Genomic DNA, 27,748 nt, shown 5'->3' with positions numbered 1-27,748 from the left:
ATGTTTGGGCAAGAGATTAGATGTGGGGAGTAAAGGAGAGGTTAGAGTCTAGTGTGACCCCCCCCCCCCCAAGGCAGCGGTCATGCTGTCTGGGGGTTATGATGGTGCCAGACACTTGAATGGAGATATTGAGGAGAGGTTGGTTGGAAGGCAGAAAGATGAGAAGGTCTGTTTTAGAGAGGTTAAGTTCAAGAAAAGGGGAGGAAATAGTACTAGGGACAGCGGACAGACAGTCGGTGATATTTTGGAGGAATGGTTCAGAGATCTCATGGGAAGAGGTATATAGTTGGGTGTCATCAGCGTAGAGATGGTATTGGAGGCCAAATATTATAAATGTTTACAGTTGTCATATTGATAATTTTCACAATGTGTAATTGTCTTGTTTAGACCTGTTATTGTATACATAATATTGATGAAATGGCAATATATGATAGTCCAATGGAATGAGGCTGATTTCAGATATTCTGCTTTCTACAATCTAACTTTTGTGCTAAGAGGGGTATTCTCGTGAAGAATATTGTTTATAGTTACATCCAGCCCATGTTTAGAAACATGTTTTGTATTTACGTGTATTAAAAATATGTTTCTATTCCCACATATTCCAGGACTAATGTTAGAACAGCATCACCTGCTGTTTCTATTGTGTCCGCCTCACAAATTGTTCCACATTTTCAGTCTTCTCTCTCTGCTCTACTGGGTATTTTGAGGGATCACTTGTGTGGTGAGCAGCTGCTTCTGAAGTTGCATCTTCTCTACTAAGTAAGTGATAAGAGTATGACCGTGTTACTACAGAGAAGCAAGTCTGAGTACCTGTGATCATCTTGGAAGATTGACTGAGGTGGACAGGACACAGAAAGGCTCTTTGATAGTAACAGCAGCTGGCACTATTCTAACCTTAGTCCTGGGGATAGGAACATTTTCTAATAAATGTAAATATAAAAATGTTTATAATTGTGAGCTTCATTTAACTACATAGCAGAAAAGTAGCATACCTCTAATCCCAGCACCACACTCTTATAAAAGCTGTCTAAAAAAAATATCTTTGTTGCCCATAGAAACCAATCACAGCGCAGCTTTCATTTTTTTATATTGCTGAGGTAAAATGAAAGCTGCACTGTGATTGGTTACTATTGGAAAGAAAGACAGATTTTCTTGTAGACATCTTTCATAAGAGTTTGGTGCAAGGATCAGGAGGCAGGCTACTTTTCTATGGCACACCCAGTAAAACCAATATTTTTTTCTTGGGACAACCCTTTTAATCAAATTTCCACCTTTTTATCATTTCGTGAATTTTTAGTCCAAAATTCAGTCAGAGCTTTGTTTTTCTGATCCAAAGCTACAAATCTCTTGCATATACATAAATTTAAAAGATAACTCGCTTGCTACCTGCAGCCTGGAAATATCTGACAAATTTTAGCCTGGGGCAAGCACCCAGCACTGGCACTTGAGCAACGGCCCATCCGTAACCCATTTACCTCTGCCTTCTATAGCATAAAAACATCAGCCGAACCAACTTCAGTATATAAATACAGTACCAGAACCAAGCTCATAACATAAATCCAATATCAGTACCAAGCTCATAATATAAATATGGCATCAGAAGCAAACATAGTACAGTGAGCAATTGCAAAGTTGGGTTAACTGCTGGCATATAAATTTGTACCATGTGTAACTTTATCAGTGCTAAGGGTATGCTGGGTATGCATATGTTACAGTTCATCACTCTGGCCATCAAATACAAAGGGAGAATAAACCTTTATACTAAAGTGACTCACATATCTTTTCTGATTATAGTCCTTCTGCTTTTCTTCTTCATCCGCTATGACTACGTTTTCTTTGCCTTTGCAGAGTTTGGCATCCAAATGTCTGCTCCTTGCTTTTACAGAATATCTCCACACTGTGACCTTGGGGAAAAAAGTGTCACATAAAAAAAGTATGCCCCAAACCGTGGCCCTCAATAAAATATATCTCAACTAAAAAATTTAATTTTAAGCTCTTATATGTTTTATGGGGAAAGTCTTAAAAAAAAAAGCAGTTTGTCAACTTTTTGTGTTTTAGCAATAGTCTCTATGCAGTTTAAAAGCCATGTTAATTAGTTCATTTTATGATATGGATTGTTATTTGTGTGGATTTTTTTAGCACTTAAACAAAATAATACCCTCTTTTTGTACTCCTTTTAAACTTTGTTTTGCAATGCAATCTGCTGATCGCCGATATACAGTACTATATTTTTATACTCAGTATACCAAAGCATTATTGCCTCTCTGTAGTAAACTGACAGGTAATCTAGGCAGAGCTTAACCCTTTCCAATCTAATTTTGGATTCAGGGTTTCCTAAAAGGCTTTCTCTTTTTGCTGTTCTACAACGGTGCCATCTGCTGGCTAAAGCCAGTGTGTGCACCAGAGAGGCTCCCACAGCAGAGTGGCTGGCAATAGACTGTAAGAATACCCCGTTGGATATCTTCTGACTTTGGAGCTGTACAAACTTCAATCAGAATGTAAGAAGACGTCAGACAGTGGATTGGAAATGGTAAATAGGCATCCAGTCATAGACCTCCACATGCCATGGCCAAAATCTGCACACAGCATTTGTGGCAGAGCTATGAGTGACAGGGGGGCCCAATCCCCCTAACGATCTAGATACTGTGGTTGCTTATAACAGCGGGATCTAAGGGGGTTAATTTAGCAGTGCTAAACCTCTGTTTTTTTTCTAAAAGCCACTGTATAGTACAGCAAAATAATCACTGCCAGCAGCCGTACTTACTGTTATACTCCTACAAACATACAATGGCAGGTATAGATACCACATCGACACAGGATACAGGTAGGCAAATTTCTATATGGATGAGGTTGCACAGGTGTAAAATGCTACTAAACAACCACTCATGCCTACTACAAATTGCATGGGGGTGGGGGGGGGGGGGGGCTTAGTATTATATTTGCACATAGATGAGTCATAGACAGCATGTCAGTCCTACTAATATGTGTGATGCATCATGCTGGATTACAGCCCATTAATTAAACCTGTACGATAGGATATGGCAGGCTGTGAATCGCGCAAAGTACTAACATCCCGGACTCCCTCAGCATTTAAAAGCCATACTGCTTCCTGCAAAAATAACAAGAAATACAGGGGATTTGGTAACATTTTGTCTATGATACCAAGCCAACATCCTTTCTATGCCTTATCTATGTGAAAGTATGATACTAAGCGCCCCCCCCCCCCCCAATATGTGGTACGTATATGAGTAGTAGCCTGTGCAACCATTTCCATATAGCAATATATGGCTGCATTCTGTTGGGAAGCGCTGTTTTATAGCTGCCCTTCCATCTTGTATGAGTATACTAGTAGGTATGGCCACTGGCGGTGATTTTTTGAAGTCAGTTTTTCTGGAATTTGTTTGGAATATATAGTACCGCAGTGTCACATGGCTCGGCAGCAATAACACTGCAGCTGTCATTTATTAATGGTGTTTATAGTTTAAAGTCATTGAGTGGTCCTCACGTCATTAGTAAAAGATGACGTTTAAAAGGCACAAGGGGAACTGCAACAATGTGCAAGATTGTTCTGCTACGTTGTCCAATCTGATTTTCTCCTAGCCAATAGAGTAGTGAGCGAGTCCAATGTTATTCACATTAACTGATGATTTTTTCTTTACTCTGTTTTCACAGCCAGAGAAATTTGGCTGAAATTACAGAACTGATCCATACAGCTTTCCTAGTGCATCGTGGGATTGTAAATATTGAAGAATTGAAGAGTTGTGATGGTCCTGTTAAGGATATGCAGTTTGGAAATAAAATGGCTATTCTTAGTGGAGACTTCCTCCTGGCAAACGCTTGCACTGGGCTTGCCCAATTACAAAACACAAAGGTAATGCAAAATATTACTTTCTTGAATTCTGTAGGTAAACTCCTGAATTAATACACTAAGGGGCTGTTCACATCCTATTTTTAGTGTATGTTTACCCTATACGTACAAAGGTAGACATTAAGCATATGTGTACCTTATGTTTATGTATATTTTACATGGAAAGCCATACATTTATGCCTGTTTTTAAATTTAGGACATTTTTCACCGTAAAGTCCGTCTTTTTTATAACCTTTTCTGGCTGAATTAATTTTTGAGAACAAAAAACCTTTACATGAAATGTATGGAATTGTACAGTTTATGTTTCCATACATTTCCTATTGAGTGTAATGCAGAAAAAAGGATATGTTGAGATTACAGTTTTTGTGGGATAGAAAAGCACTTTCGTATTCTGTGAAGAGAATTTACACAGACGTGAGATCTGACAAAAGTATGCACTTCTGAAGTACATTTGACCAATTATAGAAAACCGCGGCAGTATCGCAGTTTTGCTCGTGAGATGTCTGAGCGTCAGTGCTGCTTTTTCTCGCAAAAACATTACGATTTCCTCGCACATTTTTCAAATGTTAAAAACGCATCGCTAGTTTGCGCGTTGCAATTCGATAAGACAAATGCCCCATAGGAAAACATGGGCAATTTTTAAAAAAAAGCAGGAAGATGGGGCAATTTTTTGTTCACGCAGCTACGCAAGAGTGAAAACATTGCAAATGTGAAGGAAACCATTGAAAAGCATGGGTTTCATAATTCTGCGTTTTCACACTATGTTATCACCCGTGTGAAACTGGCCTAAGGGCTTAGTCACAAGGCGCCCATGTTCCTGCAGGATAAGACGGCTGCACTGCAGGTGCGGACGACTCTCCGTACCGCCGGAAGAAAGAAAACATGACTGGCTCCATTGCTGGTCATGTGTTCTTTCTTCCGGTGGTGCGGAGAGTCGTCCGAACCTGCAGTGCGGCCGTCTTCTTCGTGCAGTAAGACGGGTGCATCGGCGCCCGTGTGACTTAGCCCTAAGAGTACTTTGAGCAATATGTTTTTAATAGTTTTTCCCCTCGTCATCCTGACAGCATACACATGGAGGATGTCCACTGGACCCCTGTTGGGACAGGAAGCGGAAAAACATACAAAAGGCACCTCCCGCCACCGGCTCACCAGTGTCTTCCTGTCCCTACAGGACAGTCCAAGCGGAAGCCTCCAGGTGTATGCTGGAGGCAGGAAAAAAGAAGGAAAGAAAACTCCTATGCAGCCTGTCCGCCCGTGGGGGGACGACTCTCTGGTCGGGCTGGCAGAGCTTGCGCGGGTGAGACCCTACGTGGGGACCCTCACCCGCAGGATCCCAAAAACCAGCACCACGTTCCCTGCAGGGAACCCTTCCCCAGTGCGCTGCCCAGTGGGGTTGTCGCACTGGGAAGATACAGCCCGGTACCTGCAGGGCTTGGAAGCCGCCCTCCGGACATCAGGCACCCGCTCCGGACATCAGGCACCTACTCCGGAAAGCAGGACCCGGGCTCCGTTATCCTGGCTTCCAGAGATCCTCCGTCGGGCAGAGCGGCTGAGCAGGTATGCCAGCGAGGAGGGGGGGGAAGAGCGCGCGGCGCAGCCGACCGACGCGCTCGATCCGACATCCCCGAAAATCAATGCGTCCTCCTCAGAGCCCCGACGTAGAGTGCATCCCCCGGGTCCGGCGCGGCGGCATGACGTCAGCACGGCCGCGTTGCGGGGGGGCGGGGCCTCGAGAAAAAGGCGCCAAATTTGAAAATCTCAAAAAAAAAAAAAAGGAGAAAAGCAGGATATTCCCCACATGTCTTCGGTCTGCACCTAAGTAAAGATGTCGGCCAGAGAAGACACGGAGAGCAGCCTGCTGGTGAGTAGACCTCCGGGGGTCTCACACCAGGGGTAAGGAAGGGATCAGGTGCTGGAAAACCCCCCTTTTTGCTGTCTCCGTCTCTTAGGACAGAGAAGCACAAAAGGGCAGAGAGGCCAAGAAGCGCGTGCGCAAGTGCCCAGTCTGCCTGCGGCGACTGGACGAGGGACACACCAAACCCTTATGCGCAGACTGTACGGAGAAAGTGGTCCGTGAGGAAGGCCCCTCGGGCATATCGGACATCCGAGCTATGATCCGCGAGGAGATCGAGGCCTCTCTCTCGTCTCTTTCCGTTCCGCCCCCCCACGAAAAGGGTAAGGCGGTCACGGATAGAAGAATCAGACTCTGAGGAAGGGTTCTTAGAAGATTCCCCCTCAGAGTCCATACCGCCCATGGAAGACACGAGGAAGTACTTCTTCTCATCGGCGGATCTGGGGCAGCTACTAACAGCGGTCCGTCACACCATGCAGGTGGAGGAACAGACGCCGCAGCAGCCATCCTTCCAGGATAGCCTGTTCCGGGGACTCATACCGCAGCCCAAACCATCATTCCCGGTCAATGATATCCTAAAACAGCTTATCTTGACCGAGTGGAAACAGGCAGAACATAAGTTTTTCCTGTCTAAGGAGTTTAAAGATCGTATGGTCTTCACCCTGGAAGAGATTGAGTTCCTGGACACCGTCCCGAAAGTGGATTTGGCGGTCGCCAGGGTCTCAAAGAAGGCTGCCCTCCCCTTTGAGGACATCTCCCAATTGTGGGACCCACTGGATACACGAGTGGATTCGGCAATGAAGAGGGCCTGGGAGTCGGCGGCCCTCACCATGAAAACCAACATTACGGCCACGTCGGTAGCGAGATCCATGACGGTCTGGTTAGACCAACTCCAGGCACTGGTCTCGCAAAGGGGTTCGAGGGAAGATATCTCCAACTGCCTTCCCCTCCTCCAACAGGCCACCGGCTTCCTGGCGGACGCCTCGATGGAGTCAGTAAGGTTCGGGGCCCGTTCGGCGGCACTTTCGAACACAGCCAGGAGGGCCGTCTGGGTAAAAGCCTGGACAGGGGACAATGCCTCAAAGAACAGGCTTTGCTCCTTGCCCTTCCAAGGACGCCGCATCTTCGGGCCTTCCCTGGATACACTCCTGGAGAAGGCTTCAGACAAAAGTCAGGGACTACCAGCAGAGAGACCCGTCAAGCGGCCTTCCTCCTCCTACCCTCCTCCCTTTGTTCCCCCGAGAACATACAGGGGGAAGGGGAAAACCGGATGCTGGTCTTACCCCAAAGGCGGAAAGGGTGAGAATCCGCCCATCGGGATCCGGCAGGTGGGGGGCAGACTTAGGGGGTTCGCCAATAAATGGAGCGAAGTAACCTCCAATCCCTGGGCCCTACGCCTGGTCTCAGAGGGCTATAGAATTGAATTTTCCGCCCCTCCTCCCCGGAGGTTCGTGGTTACCCCCTGCCAGTCACCCGCGTCGGCCCGGGCCCTCCAGTCGGGGGTACGGGACCTACTATTCCTGGGGGCCATTATCCCGGTTCCCGCAGAAGAACGGTTCAAAGGGTGCTACTCCCCCTTGTTTCTTATTAAGAAGCCTGACGGGGCCTACAGAATTATAATCAACCTGAAATACCTGAATAAATCTATAACATACCGAAGATTTAAAATGGAATCAGTAAGATCAGCGATCCCCCTAATCGCACCAGATAGCGTCATTGCCACGGTGGACTTAAAAGACGCCTATTATCATATTCCCATACACTCAGACTCCCAACAGTTTCTTCGATTCGCCCTGGTGATAGAAGGGTCAGTCTCGCATTACCAATTCACATGCCTGCCGTTCGGGATTTCCTCCGCACCTCGGGTATTCTCCAAACTAGTATTGGAGATGGTAGCAGCACTAAGGACGGACAAAGTACTAATTGTCCCATACCTCGACGATTTCCTGCTTATAGCAGGATCATCTTCGGAACTCCAGCACCGGGTCAACCTCACCCTCCACCTGTTCGAGTCGCTAGGTTGGATCATTAACTTCGACAAATCCAGTCTTTGGCCCGAACAAAGGAAAAAGTTCCTGGGGGTTATCCTGGACTCACACCACCAGTGCTCTTCCCTCCCGCTAGAAAAGCAAAAAACGATCCAAGACGAAAGCCGGGCACTTTCGTTAGCCTCCCAAGTCTCCCTTAGGAGAGGCATGAGGGTCCTCGGTCTCATGACAGCCTGTATTGGAGTAGTCCCGTGGGCCCAGTTACATGGTAGAACTCTCCAGGACTTTATCCTGAGCAACTGGGACAAATCACCAGCTTCCCTGGATCAGGAAGTCACCCTTACTCATAAAGTAAGGTCCTCCTTGGGGTGGTGGACGTCTATCTCCAACCTCGCCAGGTCCACAAGTTGGGACCCGGCATCCCCAGTATCCATCTTCACTGACGCGAGCGCAACTGGCTGGGGGGCCCACTTAGGCTGTCACTATGTCCAGGGGGGCTGGAACCAGAAAGAAGCCACTCAATCCTCCAATTACAAGGAGCTTTGCGCGGTCTGGAGGGCCATCCGTGACCTCGAGACAGAGATCGGGGGTAGACCCATTAAGATATTTTCGGATAACATAACAACTGTGTCCCTCATTTGCCACCAGGGATCTACGTGGAACCCCCGACTACAAGACCTGGCGGCGAAAGTGCTCGGGTGGATAGAGCAGCGGATGCCTTCCGTTTCAGCGTTCCACGTAAGGGGCCCAGAGAATTCCATGGCAGACTACCTCAGCCGCAGGAGGATAGACCCTGGGGAGTGGGCGCTACATCCAGAGGCATTCCAATTAATTACAGAAAGATGGGGGACTCCAAAGGTGGACTTGTTTGCCTCTCGGGAGAACAACAAGTGTCCCCGGTTCTTTTCCAGGGGGGCAGACGGGGGCTCCCTGGGAATAGACGCACTATCCCAAGCGTGGGAATGGGACCTGGCATACGCCTTCCCACCTATCCCCCTGATCCCTCGGGTTCTAAAGAAGATCCAGGGGTCCCCGGGCTCCGTTATCCTGGTGGCCCCGTTCTGGCCCAAGAGACCTTGGTTCCCGCTCCTGGCCGCTCTATCAACACAGGAGCCCCTACATCTGCCGTGGAGAGACGACCTCCTACAACAGGGTCCCCTGATTTGCCCAAAAGCCCGACAGTTCAGACTAGCGGCCTGGAAGCTGTGCGGGTAAAATACCTGAACCAGGGCCTATCAGGGAGGGTGACCACCACCTTATGTGAGAGCCTCAAAGAGTCCACCAGGAACATATACACCAGGGTGTGGGACGCCTTCTCTAGGTGGTTGGGGCACAGTATTCACGACCTCCAACAACCAGACATTAATAAGATTCTAGAGTTCCTTCAGGAAGGACTGGACATGGGCCTAAAACCTGGTACCCTTAAGGTCCAGGTGGCCGCCCTGGGAGCCTTCTTTGACTTCCCTTTAGGCGACCATAGGCTAGTCAAAAAATACCTTAAAGGAGCAGTCAGACTCCACCCCTTTATAAGAAAAACCATGCCCCTATGGGACCTGAATCTTGTTTTACAGGCCCTTTGCGCACACCCCTTCGAGCCCCTGGAAGAACTCTCAGTTAAGACCCTCTCATATAAGGTTGCCTTCCTAGTGGCCATTACATCCGCCAGGCGGATCGGGGAAATCCAAGCCCTCTCTATAAAAACCCCATATATGACCATCTTCCCGGACAAGATAGAGTTTAGGCCCGACCCCTTCTTTCAACCGAAAGTCCTCACAGACTTTCACAGAGAGCAAAGAATAGTACTTCCCTCCTTCTGCCAGGAACCCCGTAACACTACGGAACAGAGGTTCCATAACCTAGACGTGAGGCGAGCAGTTCTGAAGTACTTAGAGGTCTCACATACCTTTAGGAAATCTAATAACCTCTTTATTCAATTTCAGGGTCCACGCAGAGGAGGGGCCGCTACTAAGGACTCCCTAGCGCAGTGGGTCAGGAGGGCCATAGAAGAGGCATACAGATCCCAAGGGATCCCACTCCCGGGCGAAGTTAGAGCCCATTCTACTAGGGCGGTCGCCTGTTCCTGGGCGGAGAGAGCCCAGGCGACAACCGACCAGATCTGCAGAGCCGCCACATGGTCAAGCACCCATACTTTTGTAAAACACTATCGTCTGGACGTGGGGGCCAGCCGGGACACGGCCTTTGGGCGGAAAGTTCTGCAGGCAGTGGTCCCTCCCTAAAGCCCTTGGTTGTTGGTATTCCTCCATGTGTATGCTGTCAGGATGACGAGGGGAAGACAGGAATTAGGTTTACCTGTTAATTCCTTTTCTTGAAGTCATCCTGACAGCATAGGGGCTTTTCCCTCCCCTTCAGTTATTCTTCTCTACGTGAAGTAACGTATTGTACTATGGTTTCGGTATTAAAAATGAGTGATTAAGCAAAGCCGGGTCACTGTAGTTATTTGGTACACACTGGTGAGCCGGTGGCGGGAGGTGCCTTTTGTATGTTTTTCCGCTTCCTGTCCCAACAGGGGTCCAGTGGACATCCTCCATGTGTATGCTGTCAGGATGACTTCAAGAAAAGGAATTAACAGGTAAACCTAATTCCTGTCTTTTAGTATTAAAATCTATATGTCCAATGGATGGCAAAAACGCGATGTGAACAGCCACTAAGCATATCGTACTGACTGACTGATTTTATTTATTTTTTTAATTTATACTATTATGCCTGCTTAGGGAGACAACATGCCTACACCAGCCAGCCATAACATTAAAAGCACTGGTGAAATGAATAATATTGATTATCTCGGTACAATGGTATCTGTCAAGGGGTGGGATACATTAGGTAGCAAGTGAACAGTTCTCAAAGCTGATATATTTTGAACAAGTGTAAGGACCTGAGTGACTTTGACAAGGGAAAATAGTGATTGCTAAATAACTGAATTGAAAAAACTCCAAAACAGCAGTGGTTAGTACTTACCGAAAGTGGTCCAAGGAAGGACAACTGGTGAACTGGAGATAAGATCATTAGCAACTAGAGATGAGCGAGCATGCTCGTTTAAGGGCTCCCACACGCTTGCGGTTTTTTAACGCTGCGTTTTTCTTAACGCGATTGTCAATAGGACTTTCTCTCTCTCTCTCTCTCTCTCTCTCTTCTCTCTCTCTTCTCTCTCTCTTCTCTCTCTCTTCTCTCTCTCTTCTCTCTCTCCTCTCTCTCTCCTCTCTCTTCTTTCTTCTCTCTTCTCTCTCTCCTCTCTCTTCTTTCTTCTCTCTCTCTTCTCTCTTCTCTCTCTTCTCTCTTCTCTCTCTTCTCTCTCTCTCCTCTCTCTCTCTCCTCTCTCTCTCTCTCCTCTCTCTCTCTCTCCTCTCTCTCTCTCTCTCCTCTCTCTCTCTCTCTCTCTCTCCTCTCTCCTCTCTCTCTCTCCTCTCTCTCTCTCTCCCCCCCCCCAGTGGTTTTAATGTTATACCTCACCCACATTGCATTGTACTGTGATATGTTCTGCTTAGTATAGAGATATGCAGTTCTTCCAAATCAGCAGGCTTCAGCGAAGGGCCCACTGATTTTAGGTGGGAAGGCCGTTTTCACACAAGTGATCATAAGAAATGCAGACTTCTTTCTGCATGCAGAAATCTCTGTTTTAGCAACGCAACTAACTTTTTGGGTTTATATCGGGGCAGGATCCCATGCAGCATCTGTTCTACAGCTACTATGCATCTAAGACGTATCTTGGATGTGCCTGCTGTGTGATCAAAATCTTCTACTAAATGCAACTCACTAATGATTTAAGTGTTCATTGTTAATTAGCGGCAAATTGCACGGCTATTAATAATGAACAGTTGGTAACCACTTAAAGTGTACCTGCACTTTCAGATGACTTTTCAGAATAAGCTGCCATGTGGGTATACATGAGGAATAACACTATATCTGGTCATTATATGACGTATAGCTTGTACTTCTCATAAGTTTCCCCTTTGCATGCTCAATCTCTAATTTTTTAGTTAACTGCTGCAGCATTTTTGTGTATTTGTGTGTGATGCTTCAGCTATTGAGCCATAGCATCACATAAGAATTCTGATGCCAAATTTAGTTGTTTTTTTTAAGGATGTCAATAGATCATCCTTGGGTTCTCCAGAGTCTGGATCCTCCTGTAATTAAAGAAGACTCCTTAACTAATAAGCTACCTCATTAGAGGCATTTACTACTGAAGACTGCACTGCTACAGCTGTATATTCTCATCTTAACGAGCAATCAGCTCTTCCGTCCATGGGATCCTGTAAAATAGATCCATCTTTCTTACGTACTACCGTGCTTTTGAAAATTGTGGCTATAAACATATGTACCTTGGGAATAATTAAAATTCCTAAATTAGAAAGAGACTTTAAAACATCTTGAACAATGCTCGTCCTTTCTCTGGGTGCCTACATTCAGCCATCATGGCCTTACACAAGGCCTTGTCTACTTTGAAGGTCCTTGATGCCCTATAAGTAAACTCTGGAGTTTCTCCCTTGTTAACGTTGTGGTCATATGAATGGACGGACATAATCAACTTATTTCTTTTTTCCAGTGCAAAATAAAGTTTCCCACAATTTTCTTCTTCAGCGTTGGATGAAGTATACTTCTCTCCATCATCATCCAACACTTGGAGTTCTTCTTAAGAACATGGGAAAAATCTGGATTTGCTAAATTGACACATAGGTTGTTTAGGTTCTTGGGCTAGGGAATCCTTTAATTCTTGCACTGAATCCTGGATAGAAACTTTAACCCAAATTACCACATCCTGTAACAGTAGGTTCACTCTTTGGGTCTCTTGAATGACATCCATGTCAGCAAAAACGGAAAAGATAATTCCAAAGTTAAAAAACCCTGCGCTCCTAGGAAGAGCATGTAACAAAAGGTGAATCCAATATGACATTGATAGTCAAAAAACTAAGCATTACTTCAGAGAGGAGGATATGATTAATACAGAAGCCCCCTCCTAATGATGGTGATCAGAGTTGTCCAGTGAAGAAATGTAAAAAATTATACCGGTTTCAGTAAGACAATCATGGCGCTGATCAATTCCAGGGAGTCTGTTGCTCACTCTGGCTGGAGGAGCAGTCACGCCGTGACATCACAAAGTGACGTCATCACATCGGCGGGCCGTGATTCAAGTCACTTAATGTCCAGATGGAACGCACACCGTACAGTCCAAATAGTCAGCGTGGGAGAATTATTCAACTGCGGATGAGTTCCAGGAAGTCCGCCACTCATTCAGGCTAGAGGGGGTAGCCACATGATGACACCACTAAGTGACGTCAGCGCACCGTGATTCAAACCACGTGATATCCAGATGGAATGCACATTATGCATTCCAAATATTCAACGTGTAACAGTTAATTTCAGGAGCCCGCTCCCAATCATGGGTGCGCGCATGAATAAACTTTATCGACAACCACATAGGTGTTAGGTAGACAACAAGCATAGGTAGCAATGTATATTTTTTATCTCTAGACAATACAGTTATTCAGCTACATATAGAGAACGTGCTGATATACTTTATATAAATATATACATGTTTAATTACAATCTATTGACATTTAATATATTCTACTGCCTATGAAAATGTAAAAGTTTATAATGATCACTAAAAATTGATAAAGAACTACAATGATTAGTACTTCATGATATATTATCCAATTAAGCTAAAGGACTTTCTTGATGTTATACTTTAAACATACACTGGTACCCGTGGATGCTATTAGCATAGGAAGAGACCACCCAGGAACGGTTACTAGGACCACAGGTGAGGCACCTGGCTACCCGATCTCGGGCACAGGTATGCACACCAGGTGAGTCCTGTTTTTTAAAAGAACCTCCGAGGCGCTTTCCTAATTTCTCCTTTTATCCATGGCAGTGGTTATTCTCATAGCTGTTAGGAAGCAGTGTTTCGCAATATCTGCACACCGAATGCCTTCTCATCAAATCTGAATTATTACACTGGGAAACACAATTATTGGTGATTGAGATGTTAGAAGTGTTTTGGAGTATTTCGGGGTCGTAAATTCTGAAAATGACATTAGTTTTTCTCCATCAGGTCTGCTTATCAAAATACGACATATATCTGTATACATTTATACATATTGTACAGGGTGAGCACAAAAACAGGAATTGATTTTTAACAAATATAGTTTGAGATAAAGAACAGTTTTTTTATGCTTGCCCTGTATTATACCTGTAATGAATGCCAATCAAAAGCTGAAGGTACGAAGATAAATCCCAAGAAGCTGAGAACACAAACAATAAAGCAAATTTTTATCATTGAGACATGTTGCTGAAACCATGTTTTTGTGATTTACTGCAATGAGATGTCCCTGGACATCTGTGCTGGATGTTCCAACAGCAGTCCGCCATGAATCCCATCATCCACGATACCATTCTTCCATGGTTCTATTTCCTGGTGAAACTGCTTACGCTTACATTACCAAGGCAATCTGGAAATTGATCCATATGACTGTGTAGGTATTGCAATTTGATGCTCATGTTATAACCAAGTGTACAAAAAGAAGTGCGCGCATGTCCATTGATGACCCTTACATTCACCAAACAAAAGTAACAATTATTACTGTGGTTTTTCCGTTCGCACCATAGCAGCGGTATGCCAAATTTCATCACTTTGTCCACTGTCGCAGATGCTCTTTACATGCTTTACACACAACATGAGGTGCCCAAGGCTTATCTTTCCGCCCCCCCCCCCCCTGGTTTTACTTTGAAATAGGCCAAAGAAGATCTTTTTATAAAGTCAGTTATAGATTTTCTATGCTGAAAGAACATGTACACACGGAAGAAACAAAAAAACATCAGGATGATTTAGGTATTTTCTTTGTGATGGAGCCATGTTAGCGCTTGTAACAGAAATGAAACACGTCAGAACACAAACCTCAAAAGAACATCAGCAAAATCATAAATATGATGAGTGCTAGAAGTAAACAAATGCTGGCAGGATAATAAAGTAATCATAGGAACAACAGATAATAACATCAGCAATATCTCAAAAACTAGAGGTCTTAGAACTAAATGGATGGTATTACCGGAATCAGCGGCACAACAATACTCAATAACGTCTGAAATTCCAGGCAACACAAAAAAAAAAAAATTATTTTTGTTTCCCAGTATTATTGTTTAGTTTAACCCCTTAATAGAGATGAGCGAGCACCCAAATGCTCAGGTCCGCGTTATTCCAGTCGAGCTTTCCGTAAAATTCAAGAGCTCTACTCGAGTAACGAACCCCATTGACTACAATGAGAGACTCGAGCATTTTTGTATGTGGAACGCCGGGTGCGGAGCTTTTTTTTTCTTCTTTTTTTGTTGGTTCGTGTTCTCTCTCTTTCTCTCCCTCTACCTCCCCCTTCCTGCCAGACAAAAAATTTGCCAATGACGTACGCTGTGGCGGGCAGGGGCCAAAACAGCCAAGTCACAGTGGGGAGGAGCCAAAAGCTGGGGTGGGATCGAACACGATTTGATGCTCGTTTGAGTAATGAGCACCATCGAGTACGCTAACACTCGAACGAGCATCAAGCTCGGCAGAGTATGTTTGCTCAACTCTACCCCTTAACGATTGCCCATATGTATTATGATGGCAGACGTTATGGGGCTTTATTCTGCAGCTCCATCTTTTAATGCCATTCGCTGCATCAGAAGCTTGGCGCGGGAAACCCAGGTGCTCGGCAGTTACTCTAACATTGGGGACCGTTGGAACCTTGGATCTCTAGTGTTTAACGCTTTACTTGCCACGGTCATTGCAACTGCAGTATGTAACAGAGAGAGGAGGCTCCCTCTCTCAAACATCAGAACCCCGCAATGTGATCGCAGGTTCCTGATATAGCATCTGGGTCTGCTAGCCTAGGAGGCTCAGCCTCTAGATTACTAATGCACTACTGTACTGATGCATAGTAGCATATTAGAAAAATGAAAAATTATGCTGATAATCAAGTCCCCAGTAAGTCAACAATAAAAAGTTAATATCGAAAAAAAATTATAAAAATATAACATTAAAACCCAACTTTTCCCCCTATATAAAAAAATTAAAAATCACATATGTGTTATTGCAGCATTCGTAAAGACCCAGAGAAAAAAGTTACTACATTATTTAGCCTGCACAGTATGCGTCATAAAAAAATACAAAAATATGGCAAAAATAGCTAATTTTGCCTATCTAGCCTTACAAAAAAACTGGATAGAATGCGATTTTAAATAAAAACCTATATAAATTTGGTACTGAGATAATTGTACCAGCCTGCAGAAGAAATTTAACATAGTATTTATGCTGTATGGTGAACACTGTTTAAAATAAAAAGCATTCCAGAATTGCAGCTTTTGATATTCGTGCCTCTAGAAAAAAAATGAAATAAAAAGCAATCAAAATGTTCCCAAAAATTGGATAAATGAAGACTAGAGTTTATCTTGCATAAACAAGTCCTCATAGAGCTCCGTCAATGGAAAAATAAAAATACTATGGTTCTTGGAATGGGGCAATGCAAGAGCAAATTTGTGAAGAAAAAAAAGGGGGTTTTAAGGTACAAAAATAGCAAAACATCGGTATAAATTTGGTATCGCCGGAATCGTGCTGACATTTTTTATTTTGCACACTGAACACTGTAAAAATGAAATCCAAAAAACAAATGGCAGAATTTCTTTTTTCCCCCCAATCCATCTAAAGAAAATTAATAAAAGTTACACATTATAAAATACAAAAATAATCTAATTAAGTAATACAACTTCTCCCACAAAAAATAAGCCCTCATATGTCTATGTCAACTAAAGAAAATAAAAACGCTATGGCTCCTGGAATACAATGCTGAAAAAAACTGAGACATTTGTTGGTCATTAAGGTGCAAACAGGCTTTGTCACTAAAGGGGTTAAATGCATGCAGAACTGAACAACAAATAATAAATTCATTTGTTCGGTTTCTGCATGCATAAAAACTGGATGATGGATCACCCGTGTAAACAGGCTATCATTCGTCTGTGAACGGTGGTGGATGGCCTGAAACGATGCCCTTCACTACCGTGTTTCCCCGTAAATAAGACAGTGTCTTATATTAATTTTTGTTCAAAAAGGTTTAACTTTTTCACATGTATAGCTGCTGAACACTATTTAAATTGACTTTTTTAATTAACTGTTAGCAGGGCTTAATTTTGGAGTAGGGCTTATATTTCAAGCATCCTCAAAAAGCCTGAAAAATCATTTTGCATCCTCAAATTCTGGAAAATCATGCTATGTCTTATTTTCAGGAGATGTCTTATTTTCAGGGAAACAGGGTAGCAGTGATCCTGTTTTAAAGCACAGGAAGAATCATTGCTGGGACGACCTGCTGGGCATCTGCTGCCTGACAAATTGTCCCATGTAAAAGCACTCTTAAGGTCCTTTTACAAGGGATGAGCTGTCGAGCAAATGATGCCTGACACTCGTTCCAGTGATGCTCACTTCTGTGCAGTTACACAGGAGCGAGTATCACTGGCATCACTCACAACTGCCGGAATGAAGGCAGAGCGGCTGGGGAGCGTTCGCTGAACAATAATTGTCCCGTTTCAATGGGCTATTAGGCAGCCTTACTGAAAGTATTTTGGGGAATGTCAGAGGAAAACGGCAATGATAAGAGCTGTTGTTTTACAGATGAGATAAGGTAGCTGTAGGGGTTTACAGGAGAGGAACATTTTTTTCTGTGGTTCCCCATTGTAAAAAGTTTAAGAACTATTGCTTGTGAAATACTTATAACTCTAACAGTATCTTAAATACTTTTTGATAAAGTTGTTTTCCTTCCACTCTTTTTTTTTTTTTTTTTTTCAAGGAACCACAGTTCAAAGTTGAGCTCTAGTACTAAGCAGCTACTGTGTTCTACTACAGTGTTTTATCGTGCTCTCTATGATTCATTTCTTTCAGATCCTCTCTTGGGACTAGCAATTAGTTGTGAATATGTAAAGCCATAATGAAAAGCAAAGCTATTTTATAATTGTCAGTGGTAAAATTAGCAAAGTCATTTATTTTCCCCTAGGCATTTTTACTGTAGATATTAAGAGGATAAAAACTAATTGCCTTAGGTAGTGCTTTGATTTTCAAATAACACAAATAACATGCTCCTAATTCTTTTAATTGCACTTTACTATGCTAAATATTTAGTCCAAAGTTAATTAAAATGTTTGTCTTCATATGTTAATAAGCGGTGAATAATGTAGGGGGAATAAGAGAAGTTGTAAATTTAATAGATGCCATTTACAAGCTGTCTTTCTAAGTTATGCAGCTTAGAACATAGAATTGAATTTAAAATGTATAATACTGAGCACTTCCACAGTTTAGCAAATAGAAGCTTCAAAGAATGATTGTCAGGTGCCAGCCCTGTCACAGTCCCAATCTGTGGATAAATACGAGCGTACTGTTTGCTGAAAGGACCAAGAGCAACCATTCTTTGCTATGCCCTATTATGGGAACAGGAAGGAAATCGATGCCAGTAGACTCTGCTCACCGTAGAATTTTTATTGATTGGAGCTTTAATTTAAAGCTGATCTGTGACCTGAATATGCTGCTTTCTAAGGGCAGCATATTTTCAGGACAGGTTCACTCTACTATTGGCTCAAACAGCACAAAAAACATTGTGCCATTTGACGGGATCAATTAAAGAGTACATTGAATTCCAATTTGATACCATTAGATGTTTTTGTCATATGAATACGGTATTTTTGGTTGCTCATTCTGCTACCTTTTAATTGCCAATATGCATCCATCTGTGTGCTATGACTAAAGGCCACCTGAGCCTGAAACACAAGTACTGTCCATTTTGATATTATGAAGCTTGAATAAAGCATCGCATTCATTTTACTGGATCCTAAAATATCTTTAGTCCTTCTCAGGGAAGGACGAGCAGTGCAGCGGTGACAGGGTAATCGGCACTCAAGGCCCTTTGGCATGCTTGAGGAGCATAGCCAAGTCCATCTGGTCCAACCCCACATAAGAGCTTCTGTAGCACAAATTACTGGAAAAGTTAATGCTGGCTTTGAAATGAAGGTGTCACAGCACACAGTGCATCAGCTTACTGCGTATGCGACCACATAGTTGCAGACCACTCAATCCCCATACTGGCCTCCACCACCAAAAACACTTACAATGGGCATATCTACATCATGAACTGGACCATGGAGAGGTTAATGGTTCCCCTTCTTCCTCCCTTCCCCAGTATTTTTTCTTGTCCTATCAGTAGGCGGGCAGACCAGAGAGGTGCTAAGACCGCTGGAGTTCCTGGTTTATTACTGTGATTTTTTTTTTCTTACTATTTTTTATTCCTGGTGGAGTGAAAGGGGGATGGCAGGTATTGTGTCTCCCTCTGAAAAAACATCCACAGATGGCAGCCCTGCAGAAGCAACTTTTCCCCCAAGGAACTTCCCTCCATCAGTGGCCAAAAGAATTCAACGTAGTAGAAATTCTACATCCTGACGTGGGACACTGGCTCCCGTTCCGTTCGTAGCTTAGGTGGACTGGCGCAGTCTTTGTACACATGCGTCATTGTTGGTATGCTGGCGATTGATGTGCTCTGACGCAATATAAGTAATAATAAATACCAGATGGGAAAATCAATTAAATAAAGTGGAAAATAAAATAAATATATACACATATATTTTTGTCTGTACAGAATAAGAATTGTGTGTACATATATATTCTCCCATACATGCACCCAGCCCGTGCAGCATCCGAACTGAAAATAAAATGAAAGGCCTATCGATACATTCATTTAACCCTCTACGGATAAGAGTGCGCCGTTTAAAGACCCAATGTGCCTCGCGTTGGCATAGGTGTGCAAATATATTATGACAATCAGACTATATTTGCACAATGGGGGTCACAGACAGGAATTTGGGTCTTTCACCTCCCATTGAGCAAATACCATTGGAGTGTCAAAATAGATTTGCATGTTGCAGCCAAGCCGCACTGAAATTGACATGCCGCGTGGAATTCAAAGACATAGCATGTCAATTCTTTCCCCGTTTCCATGGTGGCCATCGCTTCTCTGCATGGGGAGAGATGGCTGCAGTGGAATACATGCGGCGAAAGACCGCAGGTTTTGAAGCTGCATTTTCCCCGCGGAAATCTCTCAGTATTTCCGTGCAGTCATTCTGCAAGATTTCCACAGGATTTCAGTCCCGTGTGACCCCAGCCTTATGGGCTAAATAAATGTATCAATAGTCTTTTGATTTTATTTTCAGTTCGGATTCTGTATGGGATGGTTGCATCTATGGGAGAATATATATGTGTATGTGTATGTGTGTGTGTGTATGTATATGTATGTGTGTGTGTGTGTGTGTGTGTGTGTGTGTGTGTGTGTGTGTGTGTGTGTGTATGTGTGTGTATATATATATATATATATACGCACACACATATATATACACACACGCACATATATATGTGTGTGTGTATATGTGTGTGTGTGTATGTATATATGTGTATATATATATATATGCGTGTGTGTATGTATGTGTATATGTATGCTTACAATTTATGTCATTGATTTTCCCATTTGGATTGCTTTTTTTATTACTTTAGATTTTATTCTTTTTATTCTTTCTATGGTGCTATTTATTATAGCTTTAATATTATCTATTTTCAACTTTATAAATTTTTTGCTCTATTAGTTAATTTATGCCCATTGAATTGATTTTCTTCTTAATCTCGCAAAGAGGAAATAGAATTATTATGCTCTTTTTAATATTTCTATTGTGATTTTATTATGCTATTTTTTGTTTTATTTGATGTGTCTTTTTGTATCTAGGGCAGCAGTCATGTAAGTGATCATGTGACTGACTGTGCCATCACCTGCGCTCCTGCCCACAGTTTTTAAATGTCCTTGGCATTTTGTAATTTGTTATGGGCCAAATGAGGAAGCCAGTTCGGTGTTGAAACATGTTGCCAGAATAAATTTTGCCTAGTATCCTGGGCCTCCTGCCTTAGTGCACCCGATAACACCTCATCTTCACTTGTGCTATATTTTTGCCAAGGAAAAAAGAGATTTTCTCTTGAAGGCCAATCAAACTTGAAATCCAAACAATGATGCCGTTTGTGTAGAGGCCTTGCCTGCGGGCTCTATCCTCTAAAAATACTTGTCTACCAAAAGTCATCAGCAAAGGGTACCACCTTGGTTTGTAGTCAGTTTCTGATTCAATAAAGAGTTAAAGATTTAATAAGTGTACTCTATGGGGCCATATATCCAGTCCCCTTAGCCAAGCAAGGTACAGGTCATTACTCCAGATTTGTTCCTGGTCAGGAAGCCAAATGGCAAGTACAGAACAATTATAAATCTAAAACCTCTGAACAAGGTAATACACAAGATTCTGAATTGAGTCAATAAACTAAGCCATAAAGGGTAAGAAAAATAGAAACACTTATGGCAACAGTGGATTTAAGCGACACTTAGATTACCATTTCATCAAACTTTTCATCAACAGTGCCTGCATTTTGCATTTTCTATAGGGAAAACAATGAGCCACTTTCAATGCTTTGACTCAGAATTGGGGACAAGGCCTTATTTACACTTTTTCCTCCCAAAAATCTGATTTCTAGAGTTACTCATTAGATTTATTTTTATTGTATTTAGTGCAAATGATGTTTATGCATTGGTTACTGTGATTTATGTACAACATTCTTGTGAGTGTCAGGAAATAATAATGAGTACCTCCTCTGTAAGGGATTTTTAGCCATGTTATGTATGTTTCACAGACAGCACACAGACCCATCATAGCCTATGAGGCTTTACACGAGTGATTCACATGGGCTGTATGTTCACAAACAAGAATAGGACATGTAATGTGCACTGTCTATCCGGATCGCACCGCACACGGCCAGATGTCTGCGTGCTGTTCAATGCAAGAGGCACCCGAGATTTTCAGGCACAATTCGCAATACAATGTGTGAATGTGGCCTAAGTGTGACAATGACTACTACTGGGGGCATATATCTATATTACACTCAAGTTCGGCACTAACAATCAATCAGGTTGAATCAGGGAACCCAAACAACCAATGAGGTTGAATCAGACAAGCCAAACAACCAATCAGGTTGCTGGAATTGTGAATCAGAACCAATGAGGTTGCTAGAATTGCTCCATAGTGCCGAACTTGAGTGTAATATATATATATGCCTACTGTGCTTGTTGCTTTGCTTCAAATTACTCCAAAGATCTATGGGATATAGATTTAGGGTGCATTCACACGAACGTATATCGGCTCGGTTTTCACGCCGAGCCGATATACGTTGTCCTCATGTGCAGGGGGGGGAGGCTGGAAGAGCCCAGGAGCAGGAACTGAGCTCCCGCCCCCTCTCTGCCTCCTCTCCGCCCCTCTGCACTATTTGCAATGAGAGGAGGCGGAACGGGGCGGGGCTAAGTTCTGGGAATTAACCCCGCCCCCGTTCCGCCTCTCCCCATCGCAAATAGTGCAGAGGGGTGGAGAGGAGGCAGAGAGGTTTGCGGGAGCTGAGTTTCTGCTCCTGGGCTCTTCCAGCCTCCCCCCCCTGCACATGAGGACAACGTATATCGGCTCGGCGTGAAAACCGAGCCGATATACGTTCGTGTGAACGCACCCTTAGGGAGAGTTTTTTTTTCTCATTTTGTCAATCTCCTGTGTTTTGGTACATCCAGTCATTGTCTTTTGACAAGCTTTAAGGGTTGTTTAAATTGATGGCAGCAATCCATGTTAATATTAAGAGACATTATTGATACCATTACATGCTTCATTTTCTTATTTGTCACTTCTGTCTCTGCCACTTTCTATTAGTTATAAACAAGCAGCTCAAAATAGCTGAAGCAGAACATGTTCCACCTAATTACTCTTCTCAAAACGCTTGGAAGATTTTCTTGCAGAACAAGATACTAGAGTTCTAAAGATCAGAGCTGCAGGCTAACAAGCCCAAGGATTGGGGAAAATGGTCATCTCAAACATGGTCTGTGATTAAGGGCCCTTTTAGATGGCACAATTATCATGTGAATAATCATTAGATCGAGTGATTTGTGTGAAAATTGTTAGGTCTACAAGAGAGCAGCTACCGAACGATCAGCAATAAATCCTTAGATTATTGCTGATTAGATCTTTCATTTGGACCTAAAAATTATTGTTCGTCTGCTACAAATCCTTTTGTGTAATCAAACCGCGTAATGATTTGCTGAAGAGAGAGCAGTAGTAGAGGAATTTAATTAACTATGATTTACAAACATATATAAATATATTACATCTAATTGCAGCCCCTAAATAATAATGTAATAGCAACTCCAATACAACTATTTATCCACAGGAAAAAAGCTGAGCCTTATACTGCATCAAAAAACATATATTAATCTTTATTATACAAATCATCATAAAATAATTCAGATATTATCAGTTCAGAAGTGAAAGGATTCTCCAAAAACAGTACAAAAAATAGATAGAATGAGGGGTTTTATCAATAATAGAAATTTATCGCTGGTAACCAATAATGTGCCATGTGCATAAATGCATAAATAATAGCTGACTCATAGCAAGAGGGAGAGGAAAATATTGCATTACACCCTATGGTTTAGTATATTGATAAATAAAGTGACACTGCGTAGAAAGAGAAAAAGGAAAAAATAGATCACCCTCAAGTACACAATATAAATATGCCTATAATTAGAGATGAGCGAGTATACTCGCTAAAGGCAATTGCTCGAGCGAGCATTGCCTTTAGCGAGTACCTGCCCGCTCAAGACTAAAGGTTCGGGTGCCGGCGCGGGGGAGCGGTGAGTAGCGGCAGTCAGCAGGAGGGAGCGGGGGAGAGAGAGATCTCCCCTCCGTTCCTCCCCCGCTCTCCCCTGCAGCTCCCTGCGCGCCGCCGGCATCCGAGCCTTTAGCGAGTACCTGCCCACTCGAGACTAAAGGCAATGCTCGCTCGAGAGCAATTGCCTTTAGCGAGTATACTCGCTCATCTTTACCTATAATCTATCCACCTGTATTGGAATCATCAAGTTATTGTATAAACAGTAACCAAAATAGATGCTACAACTTCCAACACAATCCCGACTTTCTAATAGTTCTACATATCAAGCCGTTCATGCCCAAGCAATAGCGTCACAAAAATAAAATAACGTGTCTCACCCATATCTCAAGTCTCGATGTAGCCACACTCTCCGACGCACGTTTTGCCTCTTTCTCAGGGAATTAAGTACAGTGCAATGATGCCAACCTCGTATAAATGACTGCCCACATCAGCATCTGTTGCACCATCAACAGTGCATGCGCATTATGCAAGAATACAGCCAGAAATCCGGGTCCATCAGTCAAGCTGCTGCCCAGGATACAGGTTGTCAAGGTAACACATTTCATATAATATACATAAAAAACCACTATCATTAGAATTATGTGCATAGGTAGATAGATGCAGGTCTTTTTTTCTTTTTTTTCAATCATTCTTGCCATTTCGTTTTATGAACACATCAATATTTTACATCTTCATAAATCAGTTCAAGTCATATCGGACGTTAGATACCATAAACGCCACTGAAGTAATATACTGAAAACCAAAACATGAAAAAAACAATTAGAACACATCTAAAAATAATCTATAAAACACAGAGATATCCTATAAAAATGGAGCAAACTACCCAATTATTCAATGTATATGTATGCCAAGCGAAAGATATGGTTGCGTGCTCTTTCCAGTTTATCTTACCGTGTGAAAAGACATTTATAGATTAATGGCTAAGGAAATCTTAGTAACGTGTGTGTTAATTTTTTAATACACCAAGTCCCTGCTGAAGAAAATGATGCACTTCTCTGCTTTTGCATTGTGTTTTCCTTCTCATGCATTAAGAAAGCCTCATACTTGGTTTGTAGACTCTCCTTCATTCACATTTCTGGCTGGGTGGTGGGGGCGTTTCTGATAAATGAACACAAGCACAACACCCCCTGACTCTTTCTGAGGCTGTGTAACATAACCCACTCAGTATTACAGGGCTATCACTTCATCCTTTCTCTGAGAAGCTGCTGGTCCGTTACCTCTCACTGCTAATAAGAGCAGAAGATTCCCTCGGACTAAATTACAGCCCTCTGTAATAGTAGCTTTCTCTGCTCTACTCTCTATCCTTCTGATCTCCCTCACCATCCTCTGTAATAGCTCAGTGGAAAGGCAGTGAGTGTATGCTCACAACAGGCAAGCAGGCTAGGGAGGAGTCAGTCAGTTTACACTGAAAGAATTTGCTAGGATTTCAACCCTCCAGTCTGCAGTGCCTTAAAAAACAATACAAGCATAGAAACCAAATAAATCAGACATTCTTAACTAAAACCATTTTTAAAAGTCGGCATTTCCAAAAAAAAACTATTAAAAGAAAAAAGTGCAAACGTGCAAAGCCTTTGAGTAGAACAAATAAATATTAAATGGCAAACTTCAATTGGGAATTACTCTAACCCTTTCACTGCTTACATTTGGCTCACTAGTAAATAGTGGTCTGGTGCCCAATGGAATACAGAACAGCTATGTACAGATGTATACCATGAATAAATATAAAACAAAATGGTTGGTTCACCTCAACCAGTACACCGAACCACATAACTTCAGAGACCAATACTGAAACACATTGAATACGAACACTAAGGCCTAGTGCCCATGGCCGTGATGGGTCCGCAAGCGGAATACCGCAGTGGAGTCCGTCGCGGCCCCCCCAGAGACCCCATACTTACCTCCAGATCCGCCGCCCGATGTCCCGCACAATGCTCCGGCGCGCATGCGCAGTAGAGCGCATGAAGCGCCAGCAGTGTCATGTGACGCGCCGGCCACGTCATATGACACGTCCACAGCGTCACATGATGCGACGACCACGTCATATGACGCGGTAGGCAGGGAAGCGTTTTCAGGCTATCTTCCGCAGTGCTACAGCGGACGATAGCGTGACGGACGGCTTCCATTGACTGCAATGGAAGCCGTCCACACGTACACCCGCGGCAAATAGAAGATGCCGTGGGTGAGTACGGGAGAATTCACGGGGCGGAATTCCACGGTGGAATTCCGCACCATGAGCATTGCACTATTAGGTTTAATAGAACCTAATAGCTGCGGGGCAACGCCGCGGAATTCCGCTTCGTGACACGTGGCGGAAATCCACCCGTGGGAGTTAGCCCTTAGGGGAAATAAATCATCATCTTTATTTAATATTCAAATAAAAAATCATAACAAGCGATGCAGCAGCCCATTCAAAGCATTAATGTAGAATAAGCCTGACTTACTGATGCATTTCAGACCTACAGGTCTTTAGTCATAGCCTCAAGTCTCTTGAGGCTATGACTACAGGCTTCTGGGTTGGAAATGCATCAGCTAAGACGTATCTTTTCCATTAAAGATTTTGTCTTACTTCTAGCTATTGATGACCTATCCTGCATGTCCATTTCTGGTCTGTCAAACAGACCAGAAATTAACATGTATAGAGATGAGCGAGCGTACTCGGATAAGCACTACTCGCTCGAGTAATTTGCTTTATCCGAGTATCGCTGTGCTCGGGGCTAAAGATTCGGGTGCCGCTGCGGCTGACAGGTGAGTCGCAGCGGGGAGCAGGGGAGAGCGGGCGGGAGAGAAGGAGAGACAGATCTTACCTCCGTTCCTCCCCGCTCTCCCCTGCAGCTCCCCGCTCCGTGCCAGCACCCGAATCTTTAGCCCCGAGCACAGCGATACTCGGATAAAGCCAATTACTCGAGCGAGTAGTGCTTATCCGAGTACGTTCGCTCATCTCTAAACATGTAGTATCAGCTGTCCTTGAAAATCGTAGGAACAACTTGCATACGTTTGTGTGGATGGGCCATTACTCTCTAAGCACATGTCAATAGATAACAGAAACCCAGAACAATACTTGGGCTAGTCAATTAAAAAAAATAAATAAACGGGGCTGCGTCAGGGCCAGGGACGCAAGTTTTTATGGGCGTATAATACAAACCGCATAATGGGTATTTCAAAATAAAATATCTTGTCAGTATAGATTTGAAATTTTATTTTTGAAATTTCATTTACTTCTAAACAAATTTACACATCTTCCAAACAAAGTCGATGTACATTGGGTTTGTGATATGAGAAGTAACATAGATGTGATAAGAAATCAACGTCAATATTATAGGCGAAAGTTACATCTATATTTGTAACACCCAGAGTCGTGGGAGATTCGATGAGCAGCTAATCTAGATTCAAATGCGTTTTCATGAAGGTTAAAGAGTGTAAATGAACATTGCCGATTTCAATAATCATGGCAATTAGTATGACGGGCACTTGTGTACTGATAGGCACTATCATGTTTTCACTGATCTTCTTTGTAGTCTCAGAGTAAACTTTGAGACGCTCTCATTAACTTTGAGACGCTCCCAATATTTTTTCTCAAATATTCACTATTGTAGCCTTATACTTGTAGAACTCACTGAGACGAATCAAACAACACCTCACACGAATAACATGCCAGAGTCCAGAGCTACACTAATTTTTAGGCTTGCAGAACAGTAATTTTAATACCTCAAGATGGCAGTGCTATTGCATCAACTGATATCATCACACCAAAATCGAACTCTACCAAGTGCAGCTCTCATTGAAAACAATTGGAGCTGTGCTTGTAATTGCAGGCGCAGCTCCCATTGATTTCAAGGAGCGCTATGCTTGCCCCTACACAGGGGTCAGAAAAGTGCTTCCGCTCCGACTCCAGTGCATCTGAGCTCCCTGGATAACCCCTGGTTAAGGTTTAATACACAGCCAGCGGGCCACATAAAATGAGGCAGTGGGCCTTGTGTTTGACATGTGTGCTCGAATTCAACATACTACTGTACCCATAACTGTGCAGATCTGGTTATAGAATGTCACAAAAGACATTTGTAAATGACCCTTATTGATTGTGAAAAATTGTTTACAACTCTTTAAATGAATGTGAATACATTGCTGGATTATTTCCTTTGGGTAGAAATACGATTTGCTTTTGCTGCCAGAACGAGCTCTTCTATTCTGGTTTGCCAATGTTATCTGACAGTTGGTAAATGACTTTTACAATGATA

At 43.1% G+C, this 27,748-nt stretch overlaps 1 protein-coding gene across 1 annotated transcript in view; it reads left to right on the top strand.

Annotated features, from left to right (window-relative positions):
- Positions 1–27,748, top strand: part of PDSS2 (decaprenyl diphosphate synthase subunit 2) — a 237,964-nt gene that overhangs the window by 168,455 nt on the left and 41,761 nt on the right. The window contains exon 4 of the mRNA XM_066607400.1: positions 3,673–3,871. Coding sequence (XP_066463497.1) covers positions 3,673–3,871 — 199 coding nt within the window. The remainder of the gene's footprint in view (positions 1–3,672; positions 3,872–27,748) is intronic.

Source organism: Eleutherodactylus coqui, chromosome 1 (genome assembly GCF_035609145.1).
Source record: "Eleutherodactylus coqui strain aEleCoq1 chromosome 1, aEleCoq1.hap1, whole genome shotgun sequence".
NCBI classification, from domain to species: Eukaryota; Metazoa; Chordata; class Amphibia; order Anura; family Eleutherodactylidae; genus Eleutherodactylus; species Eleutherodactylus coqui.
Note: the sequence above shows the minus strand (reverse complement) of the source record. Positions and strands in the feature narration are given on the sequence as shown.